Source organism: Oryzias latipes, chromosome 13 (genome assembly GCF_002234675.1).
Source record: "Oryzias latipes chromosome 13, ASM223467v1".
Classification (NCBI taxonomy): domain Eukaryota; kingdom Metazoa; phylum Chordata; class Actinopteri; order Beloniformes; family Adrianichthyidae; genus Oryzias; species Oryzias latipes.
In genome coordinates, this window is record NC_019871.2 from 23,234,887 (window position 1) to 23,249,130 (window position 14,244).

The following is a 14,244-nucleotide window of genomic DNA, read 5'->3' on the forward strand; positions in this document are numbered from 1 at the left end:
GTAGAGAAGGGAATATGGAACAGCCCGGATTCAAACCCTGGTTTCACGGACGGAAGGCGCCGAAAACCAGCACGAGCTAAACTGGCTCCACGCAACGTCAACTTGTTGGTTAATGAAAAAAAAGTTATATGATGTATAATCCCTGACTGTTTTACATTCTTCAGTGGTTTTCTGCACTTCTCTAGAGTTTTCGATGAGGGACAAACAACTATTGATTCAAATTTTCTAAATAAATAGGAAACTTTTTGATTAGGCTTACACTTAGTTATGGAGTGTGGAATTGGAAGAATTTCTGTAAAAATTTATGCCAGTTTTGTAAGTGCAATAAATGTATGAATCTTTCAGGTTTATAGACATCCTTGATGGTAAAAGAAGTTTTTAAAAAGTTGATGCAATATTTCCACAGTTTTAGCAGGCGAAAAGTCAAAAATAGAACCATCAAGACATGGCGTGTTATGGTTTAACATATGCTCCTATGAAGTTATGCAAAAAGCACACATGCTAAGACTGAATTGGTTATTAAACAGAAGCAGCATTAGGGTCATTCCTCTTTGTATGGAGTGGGGTATACTGGGGATTGTCTTTGATGAAGGTTAAGGTTATCTTTTTATAATATTGTTTTTTCTGTGTTTTTATCCTCCCACCAACTGGGGGAGCAAAAGCAGAGCAGGCACCAGTGTTCATCTAAAGCAAACATATTAAAACAAGTGCAGAACTCGATCCATCTGTCAAACAAGAAAAGCCCAGTTGTAAACCTTGACATGCCAGTCATTCGACTGTTTAAACTCAGTGACAGGAGCAGCACAGAACATTTATAATCATGAAGTCTCAGTTTTTTTAGATAGTAAGCTCATTAATAATTAGCTAAAACCACAATACGGTTACATTGGGGGAAAAAATGTGCCTCAAAGAAATGTTAACCACTAAGCTCTCACATAATAAATCAAGAATATAGTTTACAATGAGGATTTTGACTTGTTTAGCCCAATTTCAATTTTCATTTCAAATTTTGTAAAATAAAGTGGATAAAAGTTATCATTTACTGCATGACAAGCAATAATATTCCGTGTCTATTTTTTTGTTTTATACAAAGTATTTGTACAACTTTTTGATATGTCATCAGTGTTAGAAAATGCAAGGAAAAAAATTTCAGCCATAAAGTGCTCCAGCAGATTTCCTTTGGTTAAAGTTTGGCAAATATTTGTTGAATAATTAGAAGATACTAGGGAATTAACTATATTTTAATTGTCAGCTTAAGCCGCAAATTAAACTTTAGCTTGGAATTAAAAATATTTATTATCTTTATATGTATGAAGCTATGTGATACTCCATCTAATCTGTAACTGAAATGCAAAAGAAAGTCACTACAGATTGTATGAAATAAAGTGAATGTTCTGGTTTCCGTAAGATGTGGCCAATATATCAAAAAGACGTTCCAACTGTAAACAAATGGGCTTTCTTCTTGGTGAAAGATTGATCCAGATCCTGTTACATTTCACATTTCCCAAATTTCAAGCATGATTTCAAACTGAGACGTAAAAGTTGCATCAGTTAGCCACTAGTAAAATAAAACAGTCCTCTGATAAGCACGTTTTCTCTGAGCATGTATGTTTGTCTAACATATATGTACATATATATGTTTTTTTATATATGTACAAACATACATACAGCAGATATAGTTTGCATTTGCTTATGCCTTTGGTGTCCCCTTGTTGTCGGCTTTGGCTCCTGAAAGTCCATTTTCTGTGTTGTCGTTCCCTGAGGAGGTCACCAGGCACTCTTTACTGCAGAGGAAAGCATTATCAGAGTCAAATGTGTTAGTTACTAAGTATTTAGATTTCACTGGGTGAAATTAAAGAATGATGCAAAATCATTGGCAGGGTCAGACAAAAAGCTATAAATTAATGGCACATTAATAAAAAATTCCCAAAAACTAAGCTTTACAATGCTCTAATAGTGTAAGGTGTTCATACATGTTTTGATTGCTGTCCTTTTTCGTGCCTTTAATTAAAAAAAAACAAAAAATAAACAAACAAACAAAATAAAAACTTTTTTCTTATAAAACATGTTTTATTCAAGAACACTGATACTGACATACTCACTTTTTCTCATCATCCTTCAGCAGGAAGTGAACCACCAAGGCTTTTATAACCATGATGATAACAACTAAGCCGATGACTCCACCCAGCACCGAGACGATAAGGACTGTCAAAGTATTGTCCACCTCTTTCACTGAAAGAAGAGACAAAGGGAGAGATGCTGTGATTTAGGAAGACATGATAACAATGTACAGGAGAAGTACAACTGATAATGACCAGATCATTTAGCTGTCTTGTACAAACGTAAAAGCACAGTAGTAAAGTTGACATAAATAATAGTAAATTTGTTGCGTACTTTGGTCAACGACTCTAAGGGTTAAGACAGCACTGTGGTTGCGATTTTTCTCTTTTGGGTTCCTGGCAAAGCAGATGTACTGTCCTTCATCCTCAAAGGTGATGTTCCACAACAAGATGGAGATGTTGCTTGTCGTTGAGGAACCAACAAACGTCACACGATCATGTGAAATTGAATAGGTGGGCTCTATTTTTTCTGCAGGAATGTTTCCCTCACATAACTGCAGACAAGTAGCCATTGAGACACAAAAGAAGAATTATCCAACATATTTCCAGGTAAACTACAAGTTTTTTCGGAGTATACATCACAGCAGCCAAAAGACTGCATATTAAAGAAGAAGAAAAATTATATATATGTTGCACTTTTGGGAGAATTATATTAAACAAAATACAGAAACAAGAAAAGACGAATCATTCGAATTATTTAGATAACCATGTCAAATACAATGTGTAAATAACATGCTAATAAGTCAACTAAACAGTTAATTTGACCTAAAATCACTAAATCCATTGAATTCTTTATCCTCAGTAGCTGTGTTTCTATTGATTGTGAAATTCTGCAAATTGGATTTACGACAATAAATTTGCCTGATTTACAATTTCGAAACAAACTCACATTTATTGAAAAAAGATTTACGCTTGGAGGAAATGGTTTTTGAGGCGCATATATATTGACATATTTTGCAAAACTGCAATTGAAACACTTTTTTTAATTAAATGAGTCACGTGACCAACAATCAGATGGCAATGTGCTTCTTGGTAGGAACTGGCTACCTTAGGCACTGCAAAGCGGGCGCTAAAAGAGGGCCCATAGCACAGCTCATCAAACATTGAGTGTGTCATGTGGAATTGTTGGATCCATAGCTCAACTGTAAAATCATCAACCGCGATTTCCCAAAATGGCTTCATCCGTAGCTGCTCTCACATGTAAGGAGCTTGCCGCTCCAGGGCCTGAATAAGACGCAGATGTCTCCTTTGATAGATGATGATGAGCATGAGTGCCGTCGCAGAAATTTTAATGTATCTGCTATAAATCAAAGTATTGTTCACATCTGTCGCCATGTCTTGGTTTGTGTTTATTAGCAGTTATGATTTAATGTAAACAGTGTAATTGCGAATTTCTGACATTTCTGGAATTTTAATAAAATGTTGCGCATGAGCGTAAGGGAAACGCAGCTTGTATTTCCTTTGAACAACTCTGTCAAGCCTGGTATAAGCAGTGGTGTCAGTAAATACTGGTACACACACTTGCAGTGTCCTCTAGCGGTTGTTGCCATTTAAAAAAAAAAAAATTGAAACCGCATATAAGTCACACTCCTGGCCAAATTATGCAATAAAACGTATACTCCGAAAAATACGGTACTTGTACATTTCCATTAACATTTGACAACATTACATTACAAGGATGACCAATAAAGGAAATACATGTCAATATAAAGTTGGGCTGCTGATGTGTTGATGCATGGTTGTTCATACCGCCTGCTCACTTCCGTTGTTACGAAACGTCCACTTGAAGAAAAGGTTTTTGATGCCAATGCAAGAGTGATAATTACAGGGCAGCAGAACTGTAGAGCCATTGACTGCTTCAATTAAAGACACTTTGCCTGTTGTAACCTCCAGTCCACCAACACTCCACACACCTGATGGAGGGAGAAAGAAAAAGGTCATAAAAAATAGGCAATAAGCAAATACTGTTTTGCACCGCAATGCATAAGACGGTTGTATTCAACTGATCCATGAATACATTTTAAGATGTACTGGATGTTTAATCAAAAGGCAGTTGGTAAAAAAACAAAAAGAATCTTTTAGTTGCGGGTGAAGTGTTCTCAATGATAATGTCATCAAGAAATGTTGCATTAGAGCTTGTAGAAAGAAGCAACAATTTTCTCAACACTCCATCTTTACAAAACATTATTCAAACACCTAGTCTGTTTGTCTCTAATATTTTTCAAGCCTTAAACATGTTTTCTCAGTGGTTTTGACACATTTATTAAGCAGTGACACACATGGATCTGTGCTGGTTTCTTCTTTGCAATGCATAAATACAGTATAAACAACCATAAAGGTTAATTTAAGAATTCAGGAAATGTAGTAACATTTTGTGGCCTAATTAAAAATAAAAACAAGCCAACTAGGGTTTTTTTTTGTGTTTTTGATCCGCAGGGATCCTGTGATAATGAGCAGGTATTCAAAGCGGAGTTGCTTTTGCTCAATGGGACCAATCTTTGAAAGATTTTGAAGCTTCATTCAAATTTGCCATCTGTTTTTAAATTAAAATTAAGTTAAAAACCTATATTTTGAAAATTTGAAAATTCCGTTTTAAAACGTATCCATGCAGAAAACAATGAAAAAAAAAATTCTTTAAAGAAAACTTGAACTTTAGGGGAAATATAGCTCAGGAGTGTTTTCATTTTTTGTCCCTGGGCCACACAGATGCTGAGTAAAGTTTTAACTTAATCTTCTCAGGGGTGCTATCTTCCTGAATTCTTGGGAGAAAAGAAAACAGTGGTCGCATTGCAGTGATTACACAAACCATATCAGATATTATAAAGTTCAGTCTCCTTAGAGTCTCCTTAGAGGCACTTATATGCAGAGAGTGAAATTGCTGAGTCACATCCTGAGTCAGGTCAAAATGTATCAAGTAGCAAATACCAGTGAGTTCTTGACTGTTAAGCAGTAGAAGAAACTAAGAGTCCCTATTAAAAAAAGATATGCAACAAAGATATTTGCCAACATTTGTGATAGCGACCAGACATTTAGGCAACATGTTCTTTATCAACACTGTACAAAACCACTCATATGTACAGCTGTACCATCAGTGGACATTTTATAGTGGTCTAACCTAGATTCATTTAAACATCAGTGAAATTATTATAGTTAACAATTTTCCAGACAGAAATTTGTTTAGTTGAACATTTTCTGCATTTGTCGTTTCACTCACAAACGCTGTGGCTGAGTGGCAGAGCACCTACTAAGACAATAGCCACTAAGAGAGACATTAACAATCACTGAGACCAACCATTACTGTAAAGTGCTGACTGTTCTGAACTTTTTTATTTATTTATCTTGGTGATATTAGAACTTTTTCAACATTTTAAAGAGCTGTGCAGTCTGCACTTCTAAAACTGGTTTGGTTCAAGGATTTATCAATAGTTATTTTTAAGAAAACAACTAGGGGCCTTATCACAGGACGCCGGTTAAGCCTTAGTCACATGCATCCCCGTACGGGTGCTGCAGGTTTTTGGGTTTGAAGGATTGCAGGTTTTCCTGTGGAAGAGTGTAAAAGAGGAGTGGCTTCATCTTAAGGGGACCACAGGTGTGTCTCGCAGTTCTCTTGAGTCTCGTATGGCCACCTCCAGGACGTCATTGTTGCGCTTGTGGTAAGAGTATTGTTAAGTATTTGGAAGGATAATGAAATAAGTTTAATAAGTTACACAGACTTATGATGTATGGGTGATGCTGTCGCACTCTAGTTGTTAGTAAGGTAAGTATTGGCCCCTCATGGACTGCGCGTGAAAGCCGCACACACAGGGTGTGCATTTGATATGTAAGTGGCCATACACATGCCCGTAGGATGCCCACGCAAACTATACTATGATTGTCTGATTTCTAAAAGTCAGGCTGCACGTTAGCAGGGCACACTTAACATTTTAACAGCACTAATGGGTTCCTTGGGCACTTGGCAGGATTTGGTGGGTTGAAACACTTTGCTTTAATGCATTGTTGTCTATATATACACACCAATCTAGTTGTCACAAGAACAGGGAGTTAGATCCAAATGCTGTAGGTTTATTAGCTCAGCTAAAAGTACAAAAAGCTGGAGTCAATAGCAGAAATAAATTCATCAGAGGAGAGACAGGGTGGTCAAAATCCAGGAGAAAGTCGGGGCAGGCAGCAGGCAAACAGACAAGTGCAGGATCAGGTACAGGGCCAGGTACAGGGCCAGGTACAGGGCCAGGTACAGGGCCAGGGTCATGGTCAGGAGATAGAAGATTGGGTCCAAATATAACACTCAGTAAAGAAGCCAGAGTAGCACAAACAATACTTCACATTGAGTTTGGCTTAGTGCAGTGCTTAAGTACACTGTGGATGATTGAGTGAATGAGAGTCAGGTGTGTGGCATCCAGGAAGTGCACGCTGGGGTTGCTGGGAGGTGTACTGCATTTAGTACTCTGGAGAAGGTTCCTGCTGATGCCCAGAGGGGGAGACAGAGTTCTGACTTCAGACACTTGTGAGAATCGATGCACACTAGTTTTTTGCAGATTCAGACACACCGACAAAACAGAAAATGCACATAGAGGGCACTAAGTAGTGACTGGAGAGGGAATTTGGACACAATCATAGGTCCCAATTGATTTAGTCTTCCCTTAGTCAATACTTGTTAAAAATGGTATGTTGCAAATTGTGGGTGACCTAATATTCTTGATTTTGGTAATCAACACTGTGTAAAATATGGCTGAATGAAAAAAGGAAGAAAAACAATGAAGTATATTGAAGATCTATGTTGTAGGACTTCCTGTCTTATTCTTTTATCTGCTTTTGTTTACACACGTGCCCACTGATTTCCAAAACTGAAGTAGTCACTTCTGGATTATTTCAGACAAGTGGGACTTCGTAGGATATCTGATTTTTACAAGAGTAGCCATGATTAGCAACTGCCACACAATTATTGTAGTGAGATAACATCTGGTGGGGGAAAGTAAGTTGGACTTAGAAGATCTTGTAAGCTCCTTTCTCGTGGGCAGCTGTCACTACACACTTTTTTTCAGGCTCAACAACTCATAGAACACTTATCCAACAGAAACTGCAGCTGTGACCAGTCTAGTGGGGGAAAATGCGCTTTTAATTCTCCTTTTTTCCAATTCCACACTAATCACAGAGTAGAAAAGACTCATTTTAGCTCACAGAAGTAGGACATTTATATTGTGAGTCTTTTGTTGTGACAGACTGGATGAACAGAGATTTACTAGCTTGATTTAATAAACACAAAAAAGCAATGCATGCTTTTATGAAAGTGCTAGTAAAAGAATGCCAAGCTTGTAGTCCACCTTGATCTCGTGACAGCCATTTCTAACCCTACCACAGAGGATGATGATGTGCATGAAAGAAAACATTTGTTTTGGATTAAAAAAAAAATCTGTCCATCTGACTCCTAAGTGTAAGTTACCCCCAAATGATTCAGATTTACAATGCTTGGAAGCTGAAATTATTATTTTTTTAAAGTTGTGATGGTTTTTGCCAAAAGGAGTGAGTGAGTTTCATCAGCAATTACGCATTTGAGGACAAAATAAAAATAAGAATGCGACAAAATCAAGTTATTCAATCCACTTTTAGCTCATGGTGTTCACACTAGACAAGCAGGGACGGACTTCTTCTTCATTTGCTACTTTTTAATTTGCTACACCTACAGTTACCTACAGTTAGAAGAGGTTTGGAGCAAAATGTTGAAGCAGCGCAAATCTCGTGAATCTGTCCTCAAGCAATTTCTTTCATAGCTCTATTCTAATATATGAAACACTTGTCAGAGAGTTCCAGCCAGGCAAAAACCGCAATTATTAATTTCTCCGCATGATCAATTTTCAAATGGTTGGTGCTTCCGTGAATTAAAAGGGATGCCATCCATATGTCTCTACCAAATCTGAGTCCCTGATTTGTCAATGTTCGACCTGGTTTAACTTTCAACGCACTTTCAATGGCTGCGTGTTTTGAACGTAGAGCCCACCAACAATCTTAAAATGTACATGGCTACGCATGAACATGAGAATTTTGAATGCGGAAGCCCAAAACAGTCATTTACATGCGTTTGCCTAGAATTTTCATTGTAAGTGGTTACTCGAGGGTGGTGTGAACGTACATACTGCATCACTGCATCACTTTCTTGTGGTGTCGTCTGCACATGGAGACTTCAAAGAATATACTTCAGACGGAAGCTGCATGTGTGAGTAACATTTGAGATACATTCAAAGTTTTCACTTATCCATCAAAATGATGAGATTCAGGTCTTACAATTATGTCAATGGCCATGGGTGCATGAAATTATGCTTCTAATAATGCACACTGCAAACATCTATGAAAGTATGAATTGTTAGAACCTCACTTAAATCCAGCCTGGTGATGTGATAGGATCCCCACCCCAAACAAATCCAATGGTATAATTTCCACTCAACTAAGTTGTAGTATTTTTCTTCTTTGGTATATCTTACCTCTCTGGTATGTGCTACTTCTGGGCAACACTGCCCTCTAGTGAACAGCTGTTGTAACTGTATGGTGTTTCCTGACAGTTTGGTAAGGGTTAAGGTTGAATAAAATAATTCATTTTGCGCCAATTTCAAAGCAAGACTGCAGAACTATCCTATAGTGTAACAGCAATTTTGTAACCTTTTAGCAACAAGCACTTTTTTCCCCTTACTGGTTTCTTTTTCTGCCACAGATCCTGTATTTGCACATCAAAAATAATGAAGACTTGGGCTTTAAAAAAGACTTTATTCAATATTCAACTAAATAGGATGCTGCATGATCAATTTAATCTATTATTTTTTGACTACTTAGAAAAGTAATTGGTCTAAAAAGAGGACACTTATGAATGGTTAACTCTGCATCTCAGTCATTTAGTGTTAATCTCATTGTTTACATATGCCAGTCCCTCTTAATTTCTATTAATAGATTTCATAATCATCTCACTTTACTCCTCTGCTCACTAGTATCACTTTTCATTGTACCGCCTCTGTCTGCACACCCCTTCATGCTTTACATTTTGTCTTGACAACTGTATGGTACACGGTGGTCTTCGTATGTGTGTGGTGATCCATTGAGTGCGAACTCTTGTCTGTGCACACAGCACACATGTGCTCTCTTGTGAAAGTGTGTACACGACTAATAGGTCGGCATGTACGATATTTTTAGCTTCACTATCAAGTGTCTCCTCGTCCCAGTTGGGAAGCATCAATATCTGAATTACTCATGGTGGGAAAAGCAAGTATCTGTGTGTGCTTGTGTGTGCGTGTGGGTGTGTGTCCTTGGTTAAATCTGAAGGTTAGTTTTTATTTATTTTATTATAAGTAGGCCAGAGAATGGAGGGTTAATGTGAACCCATAGAGAACTAACTGAGGACACTGTTACCTCTACAAGAGACAGTGATAAAGAGAGGAAGTATAAGAAGGATTGGTGGTCAAAATTAGGTAGAATAAAGAAAAGGAACCGGGAAGTAAGACGAGAATATGGTTTAGTGTGTGGAAAAAGATTACCCAGGCAGTAAAAATAAAAGCTTAAGAGAAAGGAAGGGACTACAAAATGATTTAACCAGCTGCTAAGCCTTTCAATAAGCAGAATTATTGGTGTTGGATGATGAGACTAATTCAAATTTACACTTCACAAAAACATAATTGAATGTATCATCCTGTAAACATGATTTTTAGTTAAATTGAGCTGCTACTTAGAATTTAGTTTTTTTAAGTGAAATAATTTTTGAAACTTTATTTTTTGACAAATTAGGGACTTTTTTTGTACAGTAAGTGCAAGCTTTTAGCATATACAAATACAAAATTATGCTAGTAATTTATTTATATATGGCATTCTTGTTCCTTTTTTTCTTAAACTCTTTAGAATTGTTTATATCTTATTTTTTGCTGACTAAAATCCTCTTAAATGAAAACTATTAATTACTTTTGCCTCCAATAACATGATATTTGGATTTAAGTGTTAACTTCATAACAATCACTCAACAAATAAAAGAAAACCTGTCCCATAAATTAAAATAATCAAAATAAAGATGTCAGAAACAAGCATGTTAGCATGCATTTTCTTGGTTCTTTTCTTACTTATATGAAGGTGCACAAAAAATAATCACCAATTATTTGTCACATTGATCCTTAAATAACATCAGAGCTGAAGCATCTCCTGCAAAACTGAGGATTAACTGAAAAGTTTTAATGCTAATCCTGCTCATGTCAAAAAGCTTTAAGTATTCAATTGTAAATATTCTATTTGGACAATTTTAAGATATTTGTTCAAAATCACTTTTTTTTCCGTTTTTTGTCTTTTTTTGTTACCTCTTTTGCATAAACTCACTGATGTTGAATTTCCATCCAAATACTTAGAGGTTTTAAAACTGGCAATAACTTGTAGGACACTTTTGTTCATTGAAGCCAAATCCTTCTTTGCTTTTACGTTTTCTAAAATAACAAAGATACATTTCCTTTGGTTTATTTGTTTGTTAGTTTTTCTGGAGGAAAAAAAAACACCTTTATAAAATCTGCAGGGTGCACTAGCAGAAAGCAGGTGGCCAGCATGTCAAAAAAAATCAGATTAGTCAAAAGTTGTGTGTTTCATATCTTCAGGAGAGCAACAAGTACACAAATCACCTCTGAAAGCCACATAAATTGGAGTCTAAGGTGATAGAAAAGTGGAAGCAGAAGAATAAAAAAGAAAGAAATCTGCAGAGGATCTAAATTCAAACAGATACATGGAATTCATACACATACATAGAAGTTTAGAACGGACGTTATTTCTATGAAGTTACATGGCTTCCCTGAGTACCAGAAACACCATGTTCCAGAAAAGACCGGAGTGGCATGACAGTCAAAGATCTAGAGGGGATAACTCACCCAGGAGAAGTGCAACTGCCAGTCCTGCGTGGAACAGATCCCCTGATCTGTGGGGCGCAGAGACACTTGAACCGCTGTCCGTGGACGCCATGACACCACCTGTCAGTCAGTCAGTCAGTCAGTCTTTGCGGTCTGTCTGTCCCTCTGTCGGCACAGTGTGAAGTCCTTGAGCCGGTCCTGTCAGTGACAGCTTGTGCGTGTGGAAGAAGGTGGGACAGTGCGCGCAGCGGCGGCGCAGCAGCAGCAGCAGGCGGTCAGGTGCCGTTCTCAGTCCCTCCCTCCTCTCATGCGCTCTGTCCCAGCAATGAGCGGAAAGCAGAGATGCGCTTTCCTCTGTCCGGCTGTTTCCCAGCAGCCTAAAGACAGACAGGACAATGCAGCAGCTGATCAGGAGCCTGTCTCGTTGCCTCTCCTGCCCTCTGTCGCTGCTCTGGCAATCACCGATGATTGGAAAAAAACGGAAAGAAAGAATAAAACAGAGGAACAGAGAAAAGCGCCAAAGTGGTGTCAAAACAGCTCCAACCGGCGGAAAAAAGGCTGCCCAACAAACCCCTTAGAGGGGAGACACGGAGAGGAGGGAGGAGAACACACAGGAGGGATGCTGGAGCAGAGCCAGCTGCAGGCAGCAAAGCAAAGCAGAGAGCGTGCGTCTCCTCCGCCGGCACATGGGGAGGAATGAGCAAGGCACTGCAGAGGTGGAGGTGAGGAGAGGCAGGGGATGGGATGATGGAGAGCGAGGGCTGATACCAGTTCATGGTCTGACTTCCTCAGTCAGCCACAGAGCAGCATATTTATTCAAGCCTGGACACATTTGGTTACAATCAGACATCCCCTGTCTCATTGAGAAGGGTCTGTTCCCCATCTGATCCTGTTCTCCTTCTTTATAGTTGCACATTTTGACTTTGAAAACACACTATACATTAAATATATTATGTTTTATTGTCTCCACAAGCTCAAACACTGTCTTAGACATTTCCCTTTTAATTGTTACTCATTGATTGATTGATTCATTCATTCATTCATTCATTCTGAATGAATGAATGAATAATTGTTACTTTTTTTAAATGTTTTGATTGAATGTAGAGCTGGGGGATTAATTTCATACAAATACAAATAAACTGCTGCCATGTTGGCAAAAATGTGAAACAAAAATCAAATGTATTTATTTTCTTCAATGTAAAAAAAAGGCAGGCATGAAATAAATTATATTCTGGGGTTTGCTTCTGAAGATGTGCAATTCTTATTTTTAAAAAGTTACATGTAATGTTTCTATCTTTGAAATGTATTTACTTTTTTTAGTAGGTATTCGTTTTTTGTCTGTTATGACATTAACAAACAATTTTAGACATTAAAACAGGATTTTTTTTACATGTACTTACGTTCAAATATAAAAAAACATTACATAAAATAAATAACAAACATCAGTTTTTATAGAGTTAGTATAGTTAGTTATAGTAAAAGTGGATCCTGTAAATTTGCAAACAAAAATATGCTATATCAAATAATGCTAAAAAAAAACCTTAATGCATTTCGCAGCTTTAACTGAGAGCATTTACTTTCCCAGTAAACTACTTTCTAAAATGCTCAGATTCAATAATGTAAGTTCTGATTTGGATGTGAAAAACTAAAATGTATTACTTTATTTTGAAAGGAAAGCCTTTTTGTAGTTATTCCCTGTTTTTTCTTTCTTAGTAGATAAACAAACGAGTACGTTGTCCTCATGCACTAAAGCATTCAAACAGTGTCTCCACGATGCTAAAATGGAATGACTAGTTTGTGTACCTCCTTGTTCACTTGTAAACAACAGACACTAGTCTGGCCTTCACACTTTCTTACCTCACATCATTCTCAGCTCAGCCTTCAGCACTGAAAGATCATGAGCTCAATGTGCAGCCTGGCTTCCTTGCAGCATTCATGACTTCCTCACTGGTCCGTTAATGTTAGCAGTGTCCTTGTCAACATGGAGGTCACAGCTGAGGTCCACTCCTGAGCTCTGACTGCAGTGCGAATGAAGCACCAACTTTTTCCTCTGCCTCGTGCTACTTACGGTATATGCCTCTTTTCTCATTAATGGAGGATCGTTTTGCATCTCACAAAACACTTCACATCACTTTTTGGTTTTCCATTTTATTTAGCCACATGTTTTAAAGACCCATCTGAGGAAAATTGTGTTTTTAACATTTTACTTTTTTGAGTATTTCTTTATTCAAATCGTTGTGAATCAGGAGCTGATGAAAAATTGCTGTTAGAGAAAGAGCCTATTTGTTACATAGAAATAGACTTTGTGGGCCACAGCTCCCTGCTCCGCTCCATCCACTCCATCCACATGCAGACGACTAGATCCATTTACGTCTTTGTTTTCCTCGTCTGAGCTGACATGTGGCTAAAAACGGTGTGGCTGGATAGCTCCAATGTTGCTCGCCATTTTGTTGCAACGGGTATATTAGCTTGGGGGTGTGATGTGCCGCAAACACGCAGGAGAGAGTAGAAACAAAGATCTCTCAGTTATGGGTGAAGGGAGGATGGATAGGGTTACTCTATGCCAACGGTCCCACCAACAACTCAGAGATGCATTTCTAATGAACGTCTGTTGCTCTGCAGAAACTATGGCCTGGAAAACAACACAGGTTTTTAGATTTAGGCTAAAAATGACGTAATGATAGATAAAAGACCAGTGGGAAAGCTTTTACAACAGATCAAAAGATGATTGGAGTGAGACGTTCACACTGCAACAGGAGGTTAAACATACAACAGTTTTTGTGATCCATCAATACTGGACAGGTTACAAAACTGGTTTCCAAAATGTCTGAAGAAAGCTGCCAGAACTCTTCAAATTTTAATTTTTTAAAAGAAAAATGTTTTAAACTTTAAACTTCTTCTTTTTTTGAGTACATTCCAGCGCATTCATACCAAGGCCACTTTGTCCAAAAGCAAATATTGAAGAACTACAAGCAGAACAAGAATCGCTTCTAAAGGATCTTTTATAAAAACAAAGGATTATTCTATTTTATTCTGTTCTATTCTATTCTATTCTGCTAAGTCCTTTTCAAATTTGTATGTGTTTCTGGTGATGTTCCTTAAGGCAGCTGGCTGCACAAATGTACTAGATGGAGGTCAAATAAAGCCTATTGTGCTGACGCTCAGCATGTAGACAGAAAAAAGGCAACACATGCACACAGGGATACGAGCACACGTGCTTGCACACCTGTCTCTGGACAGGGTGACCTTGGATTCTTTTTATAGAGGGC

General features: G+C 37.7%; 1 protein-coding gene across 2 annotated transcripts; it reads right to left on the reverse strand.

Moving 5' to 3' along the window:
- Positions 1–834: 834 nt before the first annotated feature.
- On the reverse strand, positions 835–11,689 carry LOC101169720 (sodium channel subunit beta-4). 2 transcript variants are annotated; one of them, XM_023961411.1, is made up of 6 exons: positions 10,997–11,689; positions 3,870–4,033; positions 2,395–2,614; positions 2,103–2,232; positions 1,974–2,001; positions 835–1,784 (listed from the first exon to the last, which is right to left on the reverse strand). In XM_023961411.1, exons 1-6 carry the CDS (start codon positions 11,085–11,087, stop codon positions 1,782–1,784), a joined length of 636 nt encoding a protein of 211 aa, XP_023817179.1. In that variant the 5' UTR covers positions 11,088–11,689; the 3' UTR covers positions 835–1,781. The 2 variants fall into 2 exon arrangements, with proteins under 2 accessions (XP_023817179.1, XP_004075874.1); XM_004075826.4 differs by lacking the exon at positions 1,974–2,001 and having other exon boundaries at positions 10,997–11,687.
- Between the last annotated feature and the right edge of the window lie 2,555 nt (positions 11,690–14,244).